Below are 1,987 nucleotides of genomic sequence, written 5' to 3' on the forward strand. Positions count from 1 at the left end.
AAGTTTGACAGCAATAGATTGATCTACTAATAATCTGATCGTGTTGTTGATTGTATGGATGTTGGTAATCCGTTGCAGATTGATACGGAATGTGACCAGAATACCACAAAGTTTATTGAGTGTGCACATTGAATTCGATGCAAAACGCAATAAACAAATGCGAGTTGCAGCATTCATTCAAGGTTTGACACCAGTTGATACAGCATTGACCGCAATGGCATTTATGTCAACAATTGCACGACTACGGAATAAGTTGATTGTTGCTTGGCATTCCGTATCGACAGTCTGCGTGTGTGTGCAACGTGCTGTTGTCGCATATGAACAACTTGGATTGACTTTGTGGACAAAACACAGTCACTGTTGCGATGATGTCCACAGTCATGGAAATGGTTTCGAATACCACAACTGGTATAACAACTGCATGTGTTGGTGAGCAACCAGAGTCCAGTTTGACCAAGATCTGCTCCAGTAATGATCGAATGACATTGTCGTGTTTGGTCATCATGACAACAATGTCATTGGTTTGGCTCTGCAACTGACCAAATGCGCTAGTCACAGCGATCAGATCAGTTTTCAAGGATACAGCTTGCATGGTGAGGTATTTGACTGTTTGTCGCATTTCGTCCATCAATGTGAAAAAGTCAACGTTTCCAATCGAGTTCATATTACCTCGAGTTGCCCTGCCAGTAGTTTGGATTGGACTGATACCACATAAATTGTTGGTCTGCGTGTACACTGACAAATCGCTGTTGATCAATCGCATGCACACAGATCCAACTATATATACCAGTCGAGTTGCATCAAACGCAGATGCACTGTCTGAATCAATCGAAAGCACTTCACATTTGTCACGAATGCATTGGGTGATTGAGTAAACAGTACTGGTTGATTGATGCGGTGATATTGCCATGTTTTCAACAATCATGAGTTTAGTCCAGTCACCACTGCAGAGACTGCAAACACTAAACAGGATCTGGTTGAGTACCGTGATTGGGTCTTATTTTTGACTGTATAATGTGTGAATGTGCTGATAATATTAATGATTGTCGATCAATGTCAAACACAAATATGCCAACTAAAACAGTACAATGATCAGCATTCATTCATGAAAATCAAATTTTATTGTAAGCTAAATTATAAATGCAGTTGTAGAATGACAATTGAATCGGCCGAGACCAGTCCAGATTAGCATTCAAATCAGTTGAATGAATCTTTATAGAATCACCCGAAAAATGATTTAAATCTATCCATAAGTTTGGAGCTTTTCCGCTTATTGGAACCAGATTTAGACGGCATTTCCGATGATGGTCGTTCTTTATCACATGAATTCTCGAGGTAATAATCAACGGTAGGATGTGAAAGGATAAGCAAAAATTGATCCTCAAACGAATCGAGATCGTAAGGTCTTCCGAAAACGAGCTCCACGAATAATATTTTTATTAACTCCAGTTCATCCTCAAGACGACCACTCTCAAGATCGCATTTTTCCTTTTGTCTTTCAAGCTTCAAGTATTTGGAATATTGGCTTTCAAGATTAACCTCACGTCCCTCCATTTTACTATTACGACCATGTCTTGGATTGCCATCACTACTTTCAAGTCTTAATTTAAAATTTCGAACCTTTTTCTCCAGATTCTTTACCAATTTCTGTTGTTCAAGAAATCGAGATCCTATCAAGTCACATGATTCTTTTTGCTTAGAATAGTTATTTCGCTTTTTCAAGTATTCATCGAGCATGTCCTTGACTTTAACTGAAAGTAAAACAAGACCATGTAACCCTATGCCGCTTTCATCAGGGGTTGGCGAAGGGCTAAATTCAGCACTCGCAGTCGAACTGGGAATGTCCGTTGAGGTGCTATACTCAGCATTTGTAGTCGAGCTGAGAATGTCCGTTGAAGTGCTATATTCAGCATTTGTAGTCGAACTGGGAAGAATTGGATTGGCTGTAGTAACCGAGCAAGCGACTAAAACTGATGCCAATACAGCG

General features: G+C 39.8%; 1 protein-coding gene across 1 annotated transcript; it reads right to left on the bottom strand.

Moving 5' to 3' along the window:
• Positions 1 to 241: 241 nt before the first annotated feature.
• On the bottom strand, positions 242 to 1,554 carry BATDEDRAFT_89832 (uncharacterized protein; the record flags this gene model as incomplete). The annotated part of the gene is made up of 2 exons (XM_006680059.1): positions 242 to 953; positions 1,226 to 1,554. 2 exons carry the CDS (start codon positions 1,552 to 1,554, stop codon positions 242 to 244), a joined length of 1,041 nt encoding a protein of 346 aa, XP_006680122.1.
• Positions 1,555 to 1,987: the final 433 nt, after the last annotated feature.

Source organism: Batrachochytrium dendrobatidis, assembly GCF_000203795.2.
Source record: "Batrachochytrium dendrobatidis JAM81 unplaced genomic scaffold BATDEscaffold_8, whole genome shotgun sequence".
NCBI classification, from domain to species: domain Eukaryota; kingdom Fungi; phylum Chytridiomycota; class Chytridiomycetes; order Rhizophydiales; genus Batrachochytrium; species Batrachochytrium dendrobatidis.